The sequence below is a fragment of the Juglans regia genome, chromosome 16 (assembly GCF_001411555.2).
Source record: "Juglans regia cultivar Chandler chromosome 16, Walnut 2.0, whole genome shotgun sequence".
In the NCBI taxonomy this organism is placed as follows: Eukaryota; Viridiplantae; Streptophyta; class Magnoliopsida; order Fagales; family Juglandaceae; genus Juglans; species Juglans regia.
The window spans coordinates 26,335,174-26,353,746 of NC_049916.1; the positions used below are offsets into that span (position 1 = coordinate 26,335,174).

The following is an 18,573-nucleotide window of genomic DNA, read 5'->3' on the forward strand; positions in this document are numbered from 1 at the left end:
ACAAAATAAATAAATAAATAAAAGCTCCAATATGTTTCCATAAAAAAAAACAATTAAACTTGCAGGCCTCTAAACACAGATGCCAAAAGGACAAAACAAAACAGTCAATACTGGTCCATCCATATGATCAAATTTATGCACAATCTTCCTCACTTACCAAATAAAGCTCGAGGACCAGCTGCAGCACACGCCAACATACATAAACTATTCTCATCAAACATCTTAGACCAATATAGAACAATCAAAAACAACATATTCCAAGCACTTGCACCACGCCCTCCCACCTCTCAACTCCAACAAGACCATTTATTACCCAAAACACTGCTGCAAAGGTTGAGACTTGGGGTGGGTGTGGTTGTGTTTTATGGTTTTAAGATATTACTTACCATTGATCCTCTCTATGACAGTGATTAAACCCTGACCACCAAGCTTCCCATCACCATTTGCCACCATCCCAGAAAACAACTGCTTACAAAGTCCAGCCCCAGGCAACACCACCACACTCTCATCTTCGCCTTCCTCCACAACATCCACACCCATTCCCAAGTCCTTTACCATATACTCCGCGAACCCGCCTGGCCTAAAGTCCCTCCCTATCACCCTATCTCCCCACAACTCCATAGCCATCGACCCTGCCGCTCCACCCCTCACCGCCTCCAACAACTGCTTAACATCCAACCCCGCCCGCTCCGCAAACACTAACCCTTCACTCAGCCCCAGTAAGTTTGCCCCCACGATTATTTGATTCGCTATCTTGCAACTCTGACCGCAACCCGCTTCGCCCACATATGTTGCCCTCCCCAAAATCTCAAACAATGGTGTCAACCACTTCACAACTCCACCATCGCCACCGGCAAATATTGCTAATTTCCCATCTCTAGCACCAATGTCACCCCCTGACACCGGTGCGTCTACTGCCCAGCAACCTTTCTCACGCGCAGCCTCGAATACATTGCGCGCAAGCTGAGGGTGACTGCTGGTGGTATCGACGATGACGGAGTTGGGGTTTAGGCCAGAAAGGAGGCCGTCTGAGCCAAGGACAACTTCTCGAACATCCGATGGGTGTCCCACCATAGTGAAGACGACGTCACTGCGTTGAGCGAGTTCGTGTGGCGAAGAGGCGAGGCGGGCGCCTTGGGCTTGTAGGGAGAGCGTCTTGGAAGGGCTGCGGGCGTAGACGGTGAGGGAGTAGCCGGCGGAGAGTAGGCGAGCAGCCATGGCAGCTCCCATTACCCCTATGCCGATCCATCCGATGCGGGTTAGGGAGGGAGTGATGGGATTTGGATAGGGGGTTCCCATTGACAGTGGATGAATCTGGCTTGGGTTGTGGCCTTCTGACTGATTCGATCAAAGTGATGCATTAAAGTTTTGGTAAAGAGTAAAATAAAGTTTTGGCAAAAGTAGAATTAAGCGGCCATTATTATTCGTTATTATTTAATATTTTATTAATAATTTTTAATATTATTTATTCTTTACATCATAGAAGTATTTTTTATTTAAAAAAAAAAAAAAATCCATTTTCAACTACCGGTTCACACCAAACAAGTTGTCAAATATCGTAAAAAAAAATTATAATTATGGAATGATTTGAATTCAGAGATGAGTTGAGATAGTTTGTTAATAGTAGAATAAAATTTAAATTATTTATTATATTTTTTGTGAAAATTTATAAAAGTTATTTTGAAATTTGAAAATGTTGAATTGTTTATTATATTTTGTTAGCGAATTTGAAAAAATTGTAATAATGAGATGAGATGAATTGAGATGAGTTGACGTGAGTTTTGAATTGATTGTTTTATTATTTTGTAAATGTGAAGATCGATAATGTCAAATCGACCAAAACCAGAAAAAAAAAAAGTCCAAACAACACAAATTCGAAAACATCTAAAAACATGAGAAACATCGTAAACTAGTTCACATCTTACATACTGATCAACAATGTCGTCCCCGTGAATTTGTGGGTGAAAAAAAATAATCTTATTGCTTGAAGAAATTAACAAGAACATTGGTAGGCAAATAGGCAATAGACAATATAGTTTTGGAGTGTTTCTAAAGACAAGATAACGCTAAGTATTATAATCTCAAAATCTTTTGTTTTTTTTTCATTCGATACTATAAAACCTAAGCAAAGCGGTAATGACTAAAAGAGATCACTTTGTTACCCACGTAAATGGCGGGCTCACCTATAATAAACATGTAAATTCCAGTACTCCTCGATCCACAGCTCCTTTATTTTTTCTACCACTTGATCAGATGTATATCATACCATTCTAAGAAACTCCACAGAGAGAGTGATCAGTGATCAGTGAGAAATGGAGTCGCAAGGAGACACTGTGTTGGTAGTGGTGGATGCCAATAGAGGGGGTAAAGGAGGCATGGAGGCAGTCAACTGGGCTCTCAAACGCATTGTCCGCCCAAGAGACACTGTCATTGCTTTAGGAGTTATTCTTGAATCTTGTTCCAAGAAGAGTTCTTGCTTCCCATTTCTAATGCGCATTGGCATCTCCGGACTATGTAAGTTTTTTTTACTCTGCTGATCAGTTCTATTTACTTAATTCTTATATATATATATATATATATGATAGTTCACAAAAAAAATCTAGAAGGATATCTTCATCAAGGAGTTGATTAAGTGAAGATACCCATTCTCTGATCTTAAAACCAAGATATGTTTTCTCCTAATTAAGTTAATTTTGTTTCCTAGAAATCCTTTTGCTTTGACATGATCGAAGATTAAACTCTTTTTTAAGCGTCAGCATCAGTTTGTGATCAGTATATGCATCTTTGCTTTTGTAGCATGTATATATATACGTTTCAAGAAATATAAAAGGTAGTGGAAGTTTTTAAACGTAGTAAGTAACAATCTTAATCTGGATTGATTATTGCTTACAGAGTTTTTCTTAGGTATGTTTATGGTCTTCTGTTTCTGAAACAATATTGAAGTATTTGTTTGTGATATATATGAAACTGCAGCCAAATTTTATTTTTATTTTTGTTTTCATTTTGAAAAAATTAAGAACTTCTGTTTTACATTATTATAAAAAATTCCCTTCTGATCTGGAAACATTTTATAAGAAAACAATCATGATATTTCAACAGATTTCAACATACACAAAATTCTGATAGTTCAACTGTGCTGAATTCTGATCAACCCAACTTCTTCCTTCTATCATATGCATGCAGCGAAATCCTTTTACTTTCACATGTTTTATCAAAATAATTTCAAATTTTCTAATGTTCTCAACTCTAGTTTCTTTTATGGTTTCTGGGTATGCCTAACATAAATTACCTTTGCAGGGGAAAGATTAGACTTTCCAGGGCAAGGTGAAGTGGATCCTGAAGAGCTTGAGTTAGAAATTGAGAAAAAAAGGGGACAATACCAAAGTAATCTCCAGCCATATTACAGACAGTGCCTAAAGAACGAGGTTGGTGCTTTCCTACATTATCAATAATAGGAATAGCATGGGAGAATATGTTTAACACTTTCTAGTATGCAGGTGAAGATGGAGGTTAAACTTGCTGTCGGAATTTGTCCCACTAGATTAACTGTTCAGGAAGCACAAAACTCTAATGTCCACTGGGTTGTTTTAGACAGGTTCTCATTCTCATCATGATCTTACAAAAATAGAAGCTAAGGAGATGTCCAGTCACCAACAGGAAATTAGATCATTCATTCATTTTTTTCATTCAATTGAATTAGATGTTCTTCCAAAAACTATTATTGCTAGTGCTGCTGATATAGGCCAGCATCAACAGGTGCATAGCAGCAAAATCAATATAGTGAACATCAGGTTGAGATGATTTACTCATTCCAAATAAAATGGACCGATCTCAATCCCTGTGGTGCCCAAAAGCCTCCTAAAATTCAAGTTGGCTTTATCTTTTTGTTTCATTTATTGATTTGTTTATTTATTTGTTGGTTTGTCAGTCACCTCAAGAAATATAAGGAATATATACGGCAGCGTATAAGCAGTAATCTTGCAGTTATGAAAGGAAAGGATACTGCTATCTTAGTGACATTAAAGGCTAGTGGAAAGGATATTCCAGAAGAGGAATCATCTGCACCCTTGCCAGTGACCGAAATTCCTTGCTCGTATCCACTGTCTTGGAGGGGTTCTCCTCGAGCCATTGATCAGAGCGAACTTGAAGCAATAACAAATAACTTTGCTGATGAAAATATTATTATGGAAGCGAATGGCATGAAATATTATCATGGGATGTTGCAAGATGCACCTGTTTTAGTTGAGTGTTTCATAGAAACTGATGAAAACTTCTGGTCGATGCTCGAGATCCTTTCGAGGGTACGCCACCGCAATATCCTGAACATTGTTGGATACCTCAGCACTGGTGCTCCTAAGTCCTTGCTTTACGATAACATGTGCATGGGTACTGTCGATTTGAACTTGCAATGTAAGAAGAACTTCTCTTATTGAAATCCTGATATAGTTAAACCAAGATGATGAATTGCTGATGCATTCTCTCTGTTCTAGAAATCCTCTACAAGAAACTAAGTAGTTAATTATACAATTTATGACTTTATTACGTTCTGCTTGTTATATGACATGCTTGTGGTCTAGATTGTATCTTGTATTCTTGTGTCTCTTTACTGATAAGAATTCTGGAATTAAGGAGCCTGGGAAAAAAAAAATGGAAGAAAGAGCAAGGTGGAACCATTTCTCAGTTCAGAATATGAAGAGATATTCTCCTCAATTCTTTATCAATATGAGAATTTTTATTCTATATAAATTACATGAGGGCCTCATCATGATTTAACTCCTGCATTTTTGCATTCTGTTTGCAGGTGACAACTTGGCTATGGATTTTGGGTGGAAGGCAAGGTGGTGTGTTGCTCTAGAGATAGGTGCAAGCCTGCGGTACCTTCATGAGGAGTGTGTTGATGGACCCATAGTTCACCTCTCTGTCTGTTCTGCTCATGTTCTTTTCAGTAGTGGTTATTCCACAATGGTAAGTGTAAAGAACTATTCCTCAAATGCAATTTATACTGCAATTCTAGTTTCGAGAATGTCTATCCAAAGCAACTGAAGTACAAGTTCTGTACATAAATTTTCCTGCTTTTAATATGCACCACCGTTCAACTTCTTTAGCAAAGAAGGTTTAACAACTTGTTCCAGCAATTGCTTTGATCACATATTTTTGAAACCCAAGATTTCTTGCCTCAAAACTGAACATCTGGCTTTTACTTTCATTCAAGCTGGTCAACTTCAGAACTGCTAAGTGGCTTACAGATGATGTCTCCTCTCAAGACGATTCACCAGCTAAGTAAGTTCCCCCTTCATAATTTTATCTCAAATCTGGTATGTGCATGTTTGAATTCAAAGTCATTCATTAAATAAGAGATGCCGTGATGTTGATAATAAGAATATAAACAGCAACAACATTAACAAAACCAACAATAATAGTATAAGCAATGGACAATCCAATGCCTTGAGTGTCAAATATTTAGCAATTTACGTGTATGGTTTAACCGGTCACTTACGATCTTTTGTATTGTTGAAGAGGCAAAAATCTTGAGGAAGATGAACATCTTTCTGTAGATATACACGATTACGGGATTTTCCTCCTTGAGCTCATAACTGGAAAGCGTGCCCCTTGTTTCCAAGCCCAAGGGAATGGCCAGAAGTTGGTCGATTGGGTAAGACTTCTAGGCAACCTTCAAATTGAAAATACATAATATTTTTTCATGTAGGCTGTTTTACAGGAGAAATCACCAATAAGGAATTGAATCACTTTGAGAATACTTTCTAAATAAGTATTATTATTTTTTTCTTTACACTACTCTCTGCCTGCTAGAATTCCAAATAAACACACTGGTTAATTTTAAAAAAAAACAGGCAATTCCACTTCTCCAAAATGGTTCGATTAGCCAACTGATGGATCCCAGACTAACAGAAACTTGTGATACAAAAGTGGTTCAGCATATGGCCAATGCTGCACTCTGCTGTCTCAAAAATGCTAAGAATCGGAGACATTCTATGAGTGAGGTAAGATAGAATATTTATGAAGGTTCTTGATCATAATCCCCTCCCTTTCGGCCTGGTTTTATCTATGACTTTCTTCTCTATATACGGTCCAGTATTGCTTTAGTACGTGGGGTAACTTTTGCAGGTCCTAGCTGTGGTTCGAGGTGATGAGCTTGCAGTATCCAAGTACGGAGTTTTACTGAATTAGTCTGCAGATTGTTCTTCTTATAACGTGCATGTACTCCACAAAGTGATCAGTATAGTTGGTCATTGTTGCACATAAAATTGGAGGAAACTAAGAAAATCATGAGCGGATAATATTTTATTCAACTTTTAATTTTAATTTTAATTTAATTCTCTTATCTGATCTGTAAAAACAAATGAGATTGCTGCAAATATTCGAGTCTAGTAATATTTGTACTGAAAAATTCATCTCCAAGGGGATAAATGGGATTGTGCTCAGATGGTTAATTTGCTATCCTCTAGAATTATTGAGCATTGAATGTGGCTTGAGATATTTACTAATTCAGATAAGAAATTTAAAGAGATTTGAATTCAATTATAAAAACTACCCTCTGAAAAGCATTCATGCGATGTCAAAAAACCTTTAGAGCATTTTCGTTCATGGAATCAAAACGCCATGGTAAGGCTTAAAAAAAAAAAGCAGCCATGCTAGCTGGTGTGATATGAACCATATAATTATTATTTTATTTAACACGTGTTGTATTTCTCCATTTTAGATATTCCTTGACTCTTTTAGATTTTTTAAATCAGTCTATTTTAGTGAATCGATGGTGTGCAGAGCGACCCTTTCAATAAACAATAATAATAATAACAATAATAAAAAAAAAAATAAAGGTCGGTTTATTCCGATAGATCATCGATCTGACCCACCACTACATGAAACAACCCAACAGACAAAAACAAGACAAAACAAAGCAATTGGAAGAGGAGGAGGGACATCAAAAGCCGTTGACCAACGCTGTTTCTTGCCTCTTTGGTCTTTTATTTTTATAAAAAAAAAGTTGTAGCACCAAAACCCAACCAAACCAACCTATAAATTATATAAAAAGAAAAAGAATAATAATAATAATAATAAATAAATAAAAAGACAAAGGAAATATCGGTACTGACTCGGCCTAAGAATTCAATGAGAAGATTCAGATCAACGGTAGATCACCAGAGCCTTTTGTTTGATCATTGTTTCAACTCTTGGGATGGCGTCGTGGTCTTGAAAAAATTCGTATAAATCAAATTATAGATTAGTTAAGACTTTATTACTGGATACCCGAATTCCACGTTATGAGTAGAAGTACATCATTGAAACTCATTATCATGTAGTGCTAAGATTCTGACTTTGTTTTCAATAACGGTTACGAATATTAACAATGAGAAGAAAGAAGAAGAGGACTGTTCCTAAACCTTGAAAATCAAAGCCACAGGAGACTTTTAAGGCTGTATTTGAATTGATATAACGAATTAAGATGTTTTAAGTGAGTTTTATAAGTCCAAGTTAAGATATATTTTAACCATTTTCTAAAAAATTAAAAAAATAATATATTCCGTCGATAATTAGTTCCATCCTAAAGGTTGCACAAGAAAACGAACCAACTTTAAACATGAGAATTTCTATGCATGTTTCGTGAAACTCAACGTTACCAAAAATTTCTCGGTGTGGTTTTGGAGAAGGAAGGATGCCTACAGAGAAGGCGACAAGTTTTGCCGACCCCTGCCGAACAAAAAAAAAAAAAAAAAAGTAGTATTTTTTAATGAACGTCAGGCCCTTCCGGCTGGCAGGGGAGCTTGGAATCTATTGATCTTGGATACACACGTACGAGAGTAGAGACCCTACAGAGCCCGGCTATGGGTCCCACAAGCCACAGCCTGTCAGCCTCCATCGTAAAGCTCTCTCTCTTAATATAATGCCAAGTGCCATTTCCATTCAAATACCTATTGACTATTGTAATGGTTTACCAGGTGGCAGTGCCCATGCCTTTATCCCTTTCGTGGCGGATGGTTCAGATCCCACCTAAATCGGGTACAGCTCGAGTACATCAGTTTTGTCTGCTCGCCACGTGGGTCCCAGAGATCTCTCCTTCCTCGGATGCCGTTTGACGCTGCGTAGGTTCCCCCACTGTACATTTATGTGCTGTATTGGACTTTTTTCTTCCCTTCAGACGTATTTATGTGCCACAACCAAAGAATCCTCAACAGGCACGGGCATCATCTAGACGTTACGCAACAGTTTAAACTATATAACTCGTAGACAGAAAGAGATAGAGAGATAGAGTGTCCATTCAAGCAGAGAGGACCTGATGGGACATGGTCGGCTTGGATTCCTTTTTTAATTTGTTTTTTTGGTTAAAAAAAACTTGGGGGGGGGGCGGCTTGAGGTTTTGGAAAAGAGAGAATAAATTTTTAAAGGATTTGGTGGCTCTTTCAGTCTGAGTTTGTACGTGGGTTGTTCTTTTTCATTTTGCTTAGAGTCTACTTCACTTCACCAGAGATTCCTTTCTCTCGTTTGGATTAATGTTCTAAGCTAACTCAGGCGAGTTTATGTTTTCTCATCTAAAATCCTTTTATGCGTTATTGAATTAAAAATTCATTTTAATTCGTTTACTTTTTTGTGAACTTGATTATCATCGTCAAGTACAACCTCGAATCCATCACTCTATCTGGTATCACTTGTTTCATTAGGTATAATATTGTTTATTTATTTGATGCGAAGAAATGAGAACGAACAATAAGATTTATTGTAATTAGATCCCCGTGATGTTATTTTGATTTCAAGAGGTTTATTATTATTCTTTTATATATTGGGAGACTTGGCTGTTAATTTGAGCTTAAACATATGTTTGTTTGTGATTTAGAGAGTTTGAGATTGTGGATATTTTTTTGGGGGGTGGTGGCTTTTGATATGGCCTGTGCGAGAAGTAGGCAGTAGAATGAATTGAGTATAAAACTTGGTTGAATCAATAAATTAAATTATGGCTCCAACTGGATGGGGTGTTGTGTTCCATCTTCACCCATTTTCGACCAGAAATGCTTGTTCGTAACTATTTCAAAAACTTTGCCTGAAATAATTTGAAGCTGCGTGTATGGACGAATGATGTTAACCATAAATAGGAATTTCCTTGCCAAAAGAAATATTAATAGAGATATGGTCACGGGGAAAAATTGGAGTTGTGAATCATTCATGTCAATACAGTGGCAGGTTTGTCTTTAAAACGTATGCTTTGGAAATTGACCTGTTGAAGGAATAGCATGATTGCCGGCTATTATGATCAAATGTATAACTGGATCAAGCAATTTAGATTTGGATGCCTTTGAAGCACCCTAACTTTTGAAATAAAAAGAAATGGAAAATAATAGGTTTGCAAAGCAGTGGATTTTTCTATTTGGCAACATACAAAGATGGATGCTTTAACGTTTTAAATGCCATGTTGTTCTCTGATGTGCCTCTCTTTACTAATACTACACCAGATCAGTCTTGTTTGTTCAGCGTCCCCGACTGGACATGACGATCTTAAATTGGCAGTGAAGGTGAAAGAAGAATTTCCTTATCAGTGTTCGAATGACTGTTCAGAGTCGAGAAAGTTATCTGAGACGAGACTTTTAAAAGGCATGTAGATCAGCTAGATCACTTATCGCATACTGGTAATGGCTGACACTCAAAGGTAAAAATAACTTGGTAAATCTTTGTTCTCTCCTTCTACATATATCTACCATTACCAAAGTCAGAGTATCTTGCTGTTCATACATGAATCATTCTTCTTGTCCAAAATTCTGATTAGGAGTGATAGAATTTTGGTTGATATATTTGTATTTTTTTCAGACTTGGTGACAAGGTCTTTCCGAATGGAGATATCTATAGTGGTAATTTTAAGGGAGTACAACCCAATGGCAAAGGTAAATATACATGGTCAGATGGAACGATTTATGAAGGGGATTGGGATGGAGGAAAAATATCAGGGAAGGGGAAAATCATTTGGTCATCGGGGGCAAAATATGAGGGTGATTTCTCTGGGGGCTATCTTCATGGTATTGGCACCTTTACTGGACCTGATGGGTCCGTTTACCATGGGGCCTGGAGGATGAATGTTCAGCATGGGATTGGCGAAAAGCGGTATTCTACTTCTGATACATATGAAGGTTCATGGAAGGAAGGAGTACATGAAGGCTGTGGCAGCTACTGTTGGAATGATGGAAACACATATATCGGGGATTGGAAAGGTGGGAAAATGTGCGGTAGAGGGGTTATGAAATGGGTAAATGGTGATGTTTTTGAAGGCTTTTGGTTAAATGGGTTTAGACATGGGTCTGGAATACATAGGTTTGCTGATGGGGGGTATTACTTTGGAAAGTGGAATAGGGGCCTAAAAGATGGAAAAGGAACTTTCTATCCTACTGGATGCAAACATCCATCTTTGAAGAAGTGTCATTACTCTCTCGAATGTGATTACAGAAATTTTCTTCCGTCTCACAGTTCATCATTGAACTCGGGGGAAGACAGGGTAACAAGACCAAGTGTTCAGCACAGTCTTTCTGAGAAGATTTTTAGTGATGGAGTTTTACGAAGTACAGGTCAAATATCACAAAGGAGTTCATTGTTAAATGGAAATTGGAGAGTCTTTTGTCCTGCTAGGGACCTAAGATGTCATGAATCTTCAGGCACGTCTTCCCATACCTCTTATGAAGATCAGGATGAGGCACAAGATAACAGTACTTCATTTTATGAAAGGGAATATGTGCAAGGAGTTTTAATCAAAGAGAGAATTAGGACATATACCGAGTTATCAGGCAAAACAAAACAGTGTAAAAAATTTAATGTGAAAGAAGCAACAAGGAGCTCTTGTTTGGATGTTTTCAAAGGCCATCGGAGCTATTATTTAATGCTTAATTTGCAACTTGGTATAAGGTAAATCAATTGAATCCTCTCACGTAGAAAGCCAAGTTCTATGGTGTACTTCTAATGATTTCACTTCAAATTTTTTAAATTAGAAAGTGTCCATATTGTGAAATGTGTACATTACGACAGTTCATTTGAATTATAATCTTTAAATTAGATTTATTGTCAATGATTCTTAAATCTCAAGATTTATGGTTGATCATGCCATATTATCTTCCACTCTTACCAAGCTTTTTTTTTTTTTTTTTTTTTGGGGGTTTCTGATTGGGCTGATATAGATCTATCTTGGTTTTTTGCTGTCATATGCTGGATTTTTGTTTTGGTACAAATTGATTCTTGTAGTCTTTGCCTATGACAATTGTTAACTATTTAAAGTTAACAGGTACACTGTTGGCAAGATTACACCAGTCCCTATGCGTGAAGTGCGGTCATCTGATTTCAGTGATCAAGCTAGAATATGGATGTATTTTCCAAGAAAGGGTTCCCAGTTTACTCCTCCACATTATTCTATTAATTTCTATTGGAAAGACTATTGCCCAATGGTCTTCAGGTACCTACCAATCTTTTGTGTAATTGTTGTTTTACTTGTGAAAGAGTAAACTAATGAGAGCCATGCAATTTAATATTTTGTTTGAGGGCCACATGATTAAAGCTCTGTTTGTTTAGATTCCAAAAAGGCTGCAATCTGTTCGAATTATGATCTCTTTTTTTGTTGAATAGTGTGTTGACGACCAACTAACTCAACATCCACAAGTACTAGTCATGCATCTATAATTATTATTATTTTTTGTAAGTAAGACAATTTTATTAAAGAGTGAAAAGGTGCCATGCAACTTGCAAGTGCACTGGGAGTATACAGAAGATACACATATCAAGAAAAGAAAAAAAATGTCAAAAAAATCGTGAAAACTAAAACTGGAAATACCTAAGTGTGCCACCATCCAATGATAAAGGGATCTAAAGAGTAAATCCTTAAGCTCTTCTGTATTCTTTTCACAATCCTTGAAACTTTGATCATTCTGCCCCTCCAAATATGCCACTTAAGGCAGATTGGGATCATTTTCAATAAATTTGCACGATGTTGGCAGCCAAACCACATGGGAAAGGGTGACTTTGGAGGGTATTGTTGAGAATTCCATCTATTGGCGTGACTTGGAATTTACATGATTGAATGCCATTCAAATGTGCTGACAAAACACCATTGATCACCTTTGGGTAGATGACTGGAACGCTAATCACAAGTTGGTGAAATGTACAGAAAGAAAGAGATGAGGGAGGAAGAGTTCTCTGCTGTCTTTAAATGTGACTTCCCACTTCCATAGACCTTTATTGTCTACTTTCATTCCTTTTCGTCTCTGCGAAATTACTTTTTATTTTATGATCACTTAGAATACTCCTGACCACTACTTATCAAAAATAAAAAAACAAAAATAAAGAATGCTTCTTAACACCAATGAATAATTTGTTATAGGAAGTGATCTTGTGAATAATTTAGTTAATATGAGTTCGTAGATAGCATGAGGATTTTGTCATTAAGATTGAAAACAAACATATTCATGACTTTTCTCAAAGCACCAAGTAGTTTCTCTATGGTCTGATGCTTTTCAGATCATTACTGGATTACGCTTCAAGGCATTATTCTTTTTTGAATGATTCCTCAAACAGTATCGTCAGTTGCAAGTGCATTAAAAATGGCCAAACACCCTGTTTGAAGAATAAAACTACATTTACAGGAATTTGAGGGAGATGTTCAAGTTAGATGCGGCGGAGTACATGATGTCCATGTGTGGTGATGATGGTCTGAGGGAGCTTGCTTCTTCGGGTAAAAGTGGCAGTATCTTCTATCTTTCTCATGATGACAGATTTGTGATCAAGACATTAAAAATATCAGAACTGAAGGTTTGAACACTGACAAACTTCCAAATTATTTTATATTTTATCTGTTCTTTGTGTTTCAAATCCCAAGCACGTCAACCAATCTACTTACCTGTTTGCTGATTTCTGTGAAGATCTTCCATTTCGCTGCACAACCTTAGAGGCAGAACCCATTGTATTTTCTTATGATTATGGAGGACCTGGTTTCAGTTTACTCATGCTTCTTTATATTTTCCTCTCTCAAAGAATTGAAATATTTTTATCGCTTCCTACTTGATTTTTTAGTTTAAATTTATAAATTCAGACCAAATGTGAAATGGAGCTGTTAAAGAGAGTGTCTTTGATTCTGTATAGCCTTCCTAGTACGAATGCATGATCATACCCCACCGTAATTAGGGGTACCTTCTTGTATACATCCTGTCCTGTGTACTTGGGCATTTGCCTAGTTCTATCAAGAAAACTTTTACTTCTATTTAAAAAAAAAAAAAAAAAAAAGAATTAGGGGTACCTGTACTGCTTTCAATTGGAGAACCTTGACCCAGCAGCTGTAGCATACAAGAAAATTACTCCATAGGGTTAGAATTAAGGAATATGGCATGAAAAAGTATAAGTATTTGGATTTTATTTCTTGTTCTCTCTGTCAAGCAATGATTTTCAAATCATATTTGAATTTGGTCATGATAAAAATTTTGTTGGTGAGGAATACTAGCTGCTCATACCCTGCTAACGCTAGTGCAGCCTGTCTTTCTCATAACTTTGTTGCGAATACCATTAAGTATTTCAAAATTTTAGATGCCTTTGATGTGTATTGGTGGGGATAAGCCATTGGGTTAACAGGAAACGTGATCTGAGTTGATATTGGTGGTGTTGCATACATTAAGTGAGTTTTTCCCTTTTATCTCCTGTTGTTGTCAATGGTTACGATAATGACATTGTTTGATTTACTATAGACTTTTCGTGATGTGTCTATTTCATAATTTAGTTTTGTTCTGTGTAGTACATGTTTTTTAATAGAAATGTAACTTAACAAATTATTCAACTTTATTTGATTGTTCCTCTTGTTCAGCAATGACGTTAACCATGACTATAATGTTTTTTGTCTCTTTTTTTGTAGGCTCTACTCAAGATGCTTCCTTACTATTATTATCATGTAGAAAAATATGAGAACACTCTGATAACAAAATATTTTGGGCTCTACAGGATAACATTAATAGGTGGAAAAAAGGTATCTCTTATCATGCCATATGGCTCGTGTTTCCTTTTGGTTATGTCGGTCACTTATTTTTAATATGAATCTTCGATCATTTTGCTGTTAGGTACGCTTTGTGGTCATGGGGAATATGTTTCGCACAGAACTACAAATTCACCGTCGTTATGATTTGAAAGGATCATATCAAGGAAGATTTACAGATGAAGATAAAATTGATGAGACTACCACATTGAAAGATCTTGATTTATCATATGAATTTCATATGGACAAATTATTACGGGAATCCCTTTTTAGGTAAGTTCCTTTGTTTTGAAATTGTGATGTAAACTTTGATTTTATAACCTACTAGTGATCCGATCCCTTACAACTAATAGATATGATAGCAAGACTTAGGAAAACATTGAAAGGTATATACTCTGCGCTCTGGTTTGATAATATTGCCTGTTGTTTCTAGGTCAGTACTTTAGCGTTAGCTCAAATCTTTTACTCTCTCCCTCTTTCTCTCTCTGGTTTTCCAAGGCTTATTGAATTGCTTAAAATGGCCTCACAGTAGCCAATTAGCTTTATAAAAAAACTTTCTTACTGAAAATGCCTAAGAAAATTACTAGAGTAATAAGCTTGATCTTTGAGCAAACAAACTTGCTCAGAGTTCCGATATAATCATGCTTTAAAATTGCTCTTGCTTCTATAAAACTCCAAGGCTGTTTGTTATGGTTAATTCAGTTGAAGCCCACATTGCTCTGGCTCAAAACTGTAAGACTTGTACAGATTAGACATTCAACTTTATTGTATGAGAATGGGACTCATCTTCCCTCAGCCCCCTATGTTTGTTTATCTTTTCAAGAATTTTTTCATATGATTACCTGCAATAGTATAGTGTACGTACCTCTGATTTTCGGTATAATTATCTTTTCCTCTTCTGCAGACAAATTTCTATGGACTGTATGTTCTTAGAATCACAGCAGATCATTGATTATAGCCTTCTGTTGGGATTACACTTCAGAGCTCCAGAGCACCTGAAGCCTCTCATAGAAAATACCAGTGCAATTCACCATCATGAGAGTTTCCCTCCTGGTGATGGTAGATATTTCTTTCTCATGAACATTTTGTCATCTAAACTTGGATTTGTTTAACTTATGCCCTTGATTGCATTTTTGTTAACATCCTTTGGCTTTCTCAATGTCATTTAAATCTCTAGTTGTCCTGCAGAGATATTCGTTGCAGTTATATGTCAGAAAATGTTTAAAAAGTTACTTGCTCGTTTCTGGTATAGTATATGGGGGTGATGGGTGAGATCATGGCTTGAAGAATTACTTCTTTTTCATTCTGAGAAATAAGGACATTATGTTAGTCATCTCACTTATGGGAGAGGAATATTGTGGTTACGAGTGCAAGTTACTTACCAGTCTAAAATTGCTATGAAAATTGCATCATTAACTGCCTATGTTCTTATATTTAAATTATGAAATTTGATCCCCCTAGAGGATTTACAATTGGCAACAACTGCTAGAAATTTGTACTTGTTTATGTTTTGCACACATCATATGTTGGTTTTATTCTCCTGCTGTGCACTCCAACAACTTTGGGTTTCAGGACTCATATTTTTGTTAATTTAAAGAATGAGTTGGTTTATGATTTGGAGTAATCCAGTCAAAATCCAAGGAAGAGATTAAGGGAAGAAAACATAATGCGCTGTAGACAGGAATAGTTCCTTTTAGTCTTGCAAAATAATGAGATCGGGTGTGTGTGGACTTGAGTGCATGTCTGAAAGACACTACATCTTTGAACATTCAGAACTTTTAGGTATTATTAATTAGCTATCACTTTCAAGCTTATGTTCCATGTCCAACAGGAGCAATTTCACGAGGACAACCACCTACTCGTTCAAAAAGTCTGCTACTAGTAACCCATGAACCCAGCTCTGTCAGCACAGCTCCAGGTCCTCACATCAGAGGAAGTACGTTGAGGGCATATTCCTTAGGTGACAAGGAAGTTGATCTTTTACTGCCTGGTACTGGGAGGTAACTTCTATGATCATTATCAATTTTTGCTGCTACACACTGCAACTTTCTCTTTCAGTAACAAGACACGCTGCTAAACAGTTGCAGCTTTGGTTCATCATATCCATGCAGTCATAGATGTATTTGTTTCTCATATCTTGCGGCGCGTATCGCCACTCTCAACACTACGATTTCTACTGCACTTATTTAAATATCAGACATATAAATGTCATCTATTTCAATCTATATAAATAACTAACAGCTGTATATAATTACATTTTTACTCAGGTTACGTGTGCAGTTAGGAGTTAACATGCCAGCACAGGCAGATCAGAAGCTTCGGCAGGATGAGGTCGATTCCGAAGCTGAACTTTCTGAGGTTTATGATGTTGTTCTCTATTTGGGCATAATCGATATACTGCAGGAATACAATTTGAAAAAGAAGCTGGAGCATAGGTATAAATCGTTGAAATTTGACCCCCTCGCAATCTCATCTGTTGAACCCAAGCTGTATGCTACCCGTTTTATCAATTTCTTGGAGACAGTTTTCCCAGACGTGCCATGATCGAGAGGATGATCTTCACCTTTTTTTTTCTTGCCTGCTCACCGTAATCGTTTCTTAGGAAATTAAAGCTCTGTCTCCTTGCATGCTAACATACAATTCTTTTACATCCATTCATTGTAAAGTATAACAAATTATTCTATTTTTACTTTTTGTATAGAAGATTATCTATCAAGAGATGAATCTCACTGAATTAAAAAATTATCATATTATATTTTTGATGTATTGAGACAGGGTCTGCATGTGATAATGTGAACGTAATGCTGAACCAATACGTACGTTTTCCACTGTATTGCTCTTAAAACTCTGAAATTTATGGTTTTACAACTCTCTCTCTCTCTTGATGGAGATGGATGTCCTGTATATGATTTAGTTTTTCTTCAACATTCTGGATTTGACTTATAAAGCACGTTGGGCCGAGTTGATCTACAAATTATATATCCTCCCAAGGGTAGATTATTATATACTGAAATTACCAAGTATGTAATTAATTTAATGATTATGCAATAACATAGAATAAATAAAGTGCATAACACCAATTTTGATTACGAAGGGAAACTCTTTAAAGAATTCATCAAAAGTAAAATCCTGTGGGGCAGCCAAATTCAGGAAAGTTAATTTTATTATTTGAAAATCAATTACAAGTAATTCTCAATTACAAAATTTTTGTAACTTGACTATCTTACTTTACCAGACAAACAACACGTTTGTCTTCTATCGCAGTAGCAGCCAGAACTTCTGAAATTTTTAAACTATTGACTTCCCTCTTGAAACTCCAGTGGCTGAACTCTATCACTTCAACTCCGACACGGAGTAAGCACGCACTCAAAGAGAGAATTGAAAAACACTAGAAAAAATTTCACAAGAATTTTCTCACTCATGCAGTTAGATCACTCTCCAACACTTCCAAGTTTTGAAAAATAATGATCAAAAGATTAATCACCTAGCTGAGATCTCCATCATAAATATTTTGATCAGTATTTGATCTGCAGTAGGACTCTGCTGACGGATTGAGTCTATTAGAAATTTGAGGCACAATAGGAATTTGCACTCTACTGGGAACGAGTCTGCTGACGTGTCTGTTGACACCTGACGCTAAGTCTTCTCAACAGATAATTGTTCCGTTACTGGATAACTCTTAACTTTTCGAACATGAGATCACACCATCTTGACTTATCGACTCATTTTACTAAGAATCACTTTTTAATCATTAAGTAGAAAATAAAATAAAATTTTAATAGTCATTAAGAAAAAAAAAATACATAACTTTACTAATAGTCACTTTTTTAATCATTAAGTAAAAAATAAAATAAAATGCATTAGCAATAAGAGCCCCCTCCCCTCCCCCGCATCCCGGAGCCCCGCCCCCGGCGTACTTCAATAATAGACTACATTTCACTAGACTCAAAAATTATTCCTAAATTTAAATTATTCCTAAAAAATTATCATATTATATTTTTGATGTATTGAGACAGGGTCTGCATGTGATAATGTGAACGTAATGCTGAACCAATACGTACGTTTTCCACTGTATTGCTCTTAAAACACTGAAATTTATGGTTTTACAACTCTCTCTCTCTCTCTTGATGGAGATGGATGTCCTGTATATGATTTAGTTTTTCTTCAACATTCTGGATTTGACTTAAAAAGCACGTTGGGCCGAGTTGATCGACAAATTATATATCCTCCCAAGGGTAGATTATTATATACTGAAATTACCAAGCATATAATTAATTTAATGATTATGCAATAACATAGAATAAATAAAGTGCATAATACTAATTTTGATTACGAAAGAAAACTCTTTAAAGAATTCCTCAAAAGTAAAATCCAGTGAGGCAGCCAAACTCAGGAAAGTTAATTTTATTATTTGAAAATCAATTACAAGTAATTCTCAATTACAAAACTTTTGTAACTTGACTATCTTACTTTACCAGACAAACAACACGTTTGTCTTCTACCGCAATAGCAGTCAGAACCTCTGGAATTTTTAAACTATTGATTTCCCTCTTGAAACTCCAGTAGCTGAATTTTAT

At 36.3% G+C, this 18,573-nt stretch overlaps 3 protein-coding genes across 5 annotated transcripts; 2 read left to right on the plus strand and 1 right to left on the minus strand.

Moving 5' to 3' along the window:
- Positions 1–10: 10 nt before the first annotated feature.
- LOC109002290 (probable 3-hydroxyisobutyrate dehydrogenase-like 3, mitochondrial) lies at positions 11–1,387 on the minus strand. The gene has a single exon (XM_018979968.2). It carries the CDS (start codon positions 1,297–1,299, stop codon positions 379–381), a length of 921 nt encoding a protein of 306 aa, XP_018835513.1. The 5' UTR covers positions 1,300–1,387; the 3' UTR covers positions 11–378.
- Positions 1,388–2,312: 925 nt separating this feature from the next.
- LOC109002272 (serine/threonine-protein kinase CDG1-like) lies at positions 2,313–6,269 on the plus strand. Its single transcript, XM_018979939.2, has 9 exons — positions 2,313–2,514; positions 3,298–3,425; positions 3,498–3,595; positions 3,929–4,410; positions 4,802–4,965; positions 5,213–5,280; positions 5,518–5,653; positions 5,853–6,002; positions 6,127–6,269. The coding sequence occupies exons 1-9, from the start codon at positions 2,313–2,315 to the stop codon at positions 6,187–6,189; spliced, it is 1,491 nt and encodes a 496-aa protein (XP_018835484.2). The 3' UTR covers positions 6,190–6,269.
- Positions 6,270–8,369: 2,100 nt separating this feature from the next.
- On the plus strand, positions 8,370–16,778 carry LOC109002288 (phosphatidylinositol 4-phosphate 5-kinase 7-like). 3 transcript variants are annotated; one of them, XM_035686866.1, is made up of 10 exons: positions 8,370–8,529; positions 9,465–9,658; positions 9,817–10,899; positions 11,273–11,440; positions 12,624–12,789; positions 13,880–13,990; positions 14,082–14,269; positions 14,901–15,055; positions 15,828–15,996; positions 16,264–16,778. In XM_035686866.1, the coding sequence occupies exons 2-10, from the start codon at positions 9,642–9,644 to the stop codon at positions 16,538–16,540; spliced, it is 2,334 nt and encodes a 777-aa protein (XP_035542759.1). In that variant the 5' UTR covers positions 8,370–8,529; positions 9,465–9,641; the 3' UTR covers positions 16,541–16,778. The 3 variants fall into 3 exon arrangements, with proteins under 3 accessions (XP_035542759.1, XP_018835511.1, XP_035542760.1); XM_018979966.2 differs by lacking the exon at positions 8,370–8,529 and adding an exon at positions 8,597–8,678; XM_035686867.1 differs by lacking the exon at positions 8,370–8,529 and adding an exon at positions 8,664–8,678 and having other exon boundaries at positions 9,470–9,658.
- Positions 16,779–18,573: the final 1,795 nt, after the last annotated feature.

What these genes read in the sequence shown, in the direction of transcription:
- LOC109002288 (XM_035686866.1), top strand. An exon ending in TATTGCCCAATGGTCTTCAG is followed by an intron (nt 11,441 to 12,623) that starts GTACCTACCAAT and finishes CTACATTTACAG; the next exon opens with GAATTTGAGGGAGATGTTCA. An exon ending in TTACGGGAATCCCTTTTTAG is followed by an intron (nt 14,270 to 14,900) that starts GTAAGTTCCTTT and finishes CCTCTTCTGCAG; the next exon opens with ACAAATTTCTATGGACTGTA.
- LOC109002290 (XM_018979968.2), bottom strand. Translation starts at nt 1,299, where the DNA reads ATGGGAACCCCCTATCCAAATCCCATCACTCCCTCCCTAACCCGCATC.
- LOC109002272 (XM_018979939.2), top strand. Translation starts at nt 2,313, where the DNA reads ATGGAGTCGCAAGGAGACACTGTGTTGGTAGTGGTGGATGCCAATAGA. An exon ending in CAAGACGATTCACCAGCTAA is followed by an intron (nt 5,281 to 5,517) that starts GTAAGTTCCCCC and finishes GTATTGTTGAAG; the next exon opens with AGGCAAAAATCTTGAGGAAG. An exon ending in GCCAGAAGTTGGTCGATTGG is followed by an intron (nt 5,654 to 5,852) that starts GTAAGACTTCTA and finishes AAAAAAAAACAG; the next exon opens with GCAATTCCACTTCTCCAAAA.